General features: G+C 39.6%; 1 protein-coding gene across 1 annotated transcript in view; it reads left to right on the forward strand.

Annotated features, from left to right (window-relative positions):
• The window catches only part of Msmo1 (methylsterol monooxygenase 1), a 17337-nt gene extending 14256 nt beyond the window's left edge, over window positions 1-3081 (forward strand). Inside the window, exons 5-6 of the mRNA XM_008831504.2 lie at window positions 724-878; window positions 2074-3081. Of these exons, the coding sequence (XP_008829726.1) occupies window positions 724-878; window positions 2074-2269 (351 nt within the window). The 3' untranslated portion in view covers window positions 2270-3081. The remainder of the gene's footprint in view (window positions 1-723; window positions 879-2073) is intronic.
• The last annotated feature ends 378 nt before the right edge of the window (window positions 3082-3459 follow it).

Below are 3459 nucleotides of genomic sequence, written 5' to 3' on the forward strand. Positions count from 1 at the left end.
TGCCTGCATGTATGTAAGAGTAGTGTGTGTGTGTGTGTGTGTGTGTGTAAATAAAAATCTTTAATTAGTATTGAAGTCAGACTAAAGATAATTACTAAGTAATTACTAAGGCATTTATATCTCTAAACCTTTTGATTAATTAGAAACAAAAGAAAGTTATTGAACACTACTATGTTTTGTATAGGAACAGCTAGATACATTATCACTACTTGTGTAAACAATATAGTTTCATAAAACTGTATAAATTGAATAAATGTTTAGGGTTCTCCAGAGAAAGAAGTCAGTATACACGGAGAGGTTTATATGACAGAATTGGTCCATGAGGTTTTTGTTGCTGGCAAGTCTGGTGGTAAACACTTGTAATACCAATACTCAGACTGAGGCTGGATCATCATGAGTCCACGGTCAGCCTGAGCTACATAGACCTTGTCTCAAAAAACAAAATATCAGTGTTGTAGTCTGGAGTCAAATTCTTCAGAGCAACGAGCCATAAACTCAAGTAGATCTTCCGTAGCAGTCATAGAAATTCTTCTTCCTTGGGAAACCACAGTCTTTGCTCTTAAAACCTTTACTGAGTGGAAGGAACCCACTCTTGTGGAGAACAACCTCCATTACTCAAAGCATACATCTAACCTGGTGCTTCAACATACAGTGGGCACTAGCAAGTTGGCACATAAAATGAAACCTCACAGTGTATTAAGGAATCCTTACTCTGTTCAACAGGCTCCGTTTGGAATTGAAGCGGAATACGCACATCCTTTAGAAACCGTAATTCTTGGAGCTGGATTTTTCATTGGAATTGTGCTTTTGTGTGATCACGTAGTTTTTCTCTGGGCATGGGTGACCATTCGTTTGCTAGAAACCATCGATGTCCATAGGTGAGTAATGGTTTCTGTTCAGGTGTAAGGCATCACTAAATGTCTTTATTTTCATGGATCATCTATGTTTCTGAGTAGACTGATAGGAAAAATTAATCATTTTCATGTTATCTTTTTCTATTTTTCATGTATGTTGGTATGTTGATGTGTTGGTTGGTATGCGTGCATCCATGTTTTTATGTGTGGGGGCATATACATATGATTGATCTTTTACCTTATTCATTGAGGCAAGGTCTCAGTCAAACCCAGAGCTTGGCAGTCTTGTTACCACCTTGCCCCGGGATCCCTGTCTCTGTCTTTGGAGGCTGGAATTACAGGTGGGCCACCACACCCATTCAGCATTTACATGGATTCTGGGCATCCAAACAGTGTTCCTCATGCTTGCGTGGTTAGCACTTTAACTGCTGAGCCATTTCCCCAGCAGACCTGTTACTATATTTTAAGAAGGATCGTAATCGTTGGATAAAAGATCAAGTGATAGACTTTTTTTTACATAATGTTGCTATTTTTAAAATGAGGCGGTGTTACTTGGACAAGTAGAGTAGTATTCAAGGCTAGCAGCATCCTCCTCTTGCTTCACTCCTGGAGCCTTAATGAAAGCTGCAGCTTTCACTGCAAGTCGTTTCTAGTCTCCTCTGTGCAGCACCGATGAAAGTGTTTACCCAGTGAAGGCCCTGCTTGTAGTGCAGGCATTCCTCAGATACTTCCTTTTCACTGGTCAGAAGACATTGTGTGGCACACTTTATACCGAAGGCCTTTAAAAATGCTTGCTGCTCTAATTCCTCCTTGTTCTAAAACCCTGTGCTTGCTGCATTGTGACCTGGGACTTAGCCAGTGCTGCTAACTGCTAAGCCATCTCTCCTGCCCCGTTTTTTGTTGTTGTTTTTTTTTCCTAATTTCTTAATGTATACTTTTTTGTCATTGTTGCTGTTGTTTCTGTTTTTGTTTTTTGTTTTTTTTTTAACTAGGATCTTATACCCCAGGCTAACCTTGACTGGCCTTGAACTCTCACTCCACTGTTCTGGCCTCCTAAGTGGCATTGCAGATGTGAACCATCAGGTTCTGACCAATTTTTGTCTTCTGCAAATGTGTCAGAAATTAAGTTCTTTCATCCAGAGCTTCTTGTTAACGACAGTGCTGTTTATTGGAGGTGTCTTTACTTCTTTCATTAGTAACTTGTATCCTTTTATTTCAGTGGTTATTATATTCCTCTCAACCCTTTGAACTTCATCCCTTTCTATACTGGTTCTCGTCATCACGATTTCCACCACATGAACTTCATTGGAAATTACGCCTCAACGTTCACGTGGTGGGACAGAATCTTTGGGACAGATGTGCAGTATCATGCCTACATTGAAAAACAGAAGAAGCTTGGGGAAAAGATGGAGTGAATGTTCCTCCTAAGCCTTGTCCTGAAGACTCATGTGTCCTGAACTGAAACTAGTGGCTAACATGGCTTCTGGGGAGCAGAACTGAGCATGTGACTTGGCTACTGAGGGGTGAAAGGAACATGAATGACCTTTGATTATCTTCCAGAGGGAACTTTTCTACTTCACTTTCAATTTCTGTATATGTGGGAATAAATAAATATATATTTAAGGGCAGTTTTCACTGGAGGTTTGAAAGGCCATTATTGCTAACCTCACCAAAAGGTAAAAAAATTTTAAGTATTAGAGGAAGGTATTAATGTATGCCCCCAACCCTGTGCTACCAGAGGACTGAAGTCGACATTGGCCTCTTACCTGTATACTGGTTAGTTCAGAAATTTCTCAGTAATGATGTTCGCCTTATATTTGACTTTAGATATTTTTTAGAATTTGCCTAAAATGAAAATACCATAAATTAAACTACATCAGCTGATAGGGTGAGTGGCTGAGGCTCTTGAGTCTGGAATCACTAGCACCAAGGCCACTCTGCTGTGGCGTGGCCAGCTTCGGGTGGTTCTTTCTGCGAAGGAGAGTGTTTCATTGTAATACGCTGTTGGCATCTGTAAATTAACGCATTTCGGACATGGTGTACACGGAACATTACAGTCTAAAGATTTTCAAATGACTTGATTTTTTAACTGAGGAGCTTTATTTCTGCTTTCGTCCCCTTCACTTTTGTACATCGACTGTTCTTGAAGTTGTACCTTGAGCTTTGTGAATTGACTTGCTCTGTTTGCACTTGGAGCTATTGAAATAAATGTGATTTTTGTCTGCGACTTTGGTATTCAGCCTTAAAGATTATGATGTTTTATTCTTACAAGGACAAGCACAGAAATCATTAGATAAATTGGTAAAGGAATAGTTTTGTTTTGTTTTTGATTACTTGGTAAACTTTGCTGACAGTTGCAACAGGCTCTTAGGTGTGGCAGGTCCTGAGGCAGCGCCTGCTCCCTCAGATGGGTTTTCCTTGCCGATGAGAGTAAATTGTTGGGGTTGGTATAGTCCCAAGATTCTCAAGTAGCAAATCACAAATAGATAATTCTAGTGGATTTATTTTCTAGCAATTTCCTGTTTTTCACAACTTAAAAAGAGGTCTAAATAAGGAATATTTTTTTTGTCCATGGCTTTTGTTCTCCTTTCTCGCACTACCACTG

This window comes from Nannospalax galili, unplaced genomic scaffold (genome assembly GCF_000622305.1).
Source record: "Nannospalax galili isolate Female #2095 unplaced genomic scaffold, S.galili_v1.0 scaffold1491, whole genome shotgun sequence".
Taxonomy (NCBI): domain Eukaryota; kingdom Metazoa; phylum Chordata; class Mammalia; order Rodentia; family Spalacidae; genus Nannospalax; species Nannospalax galili.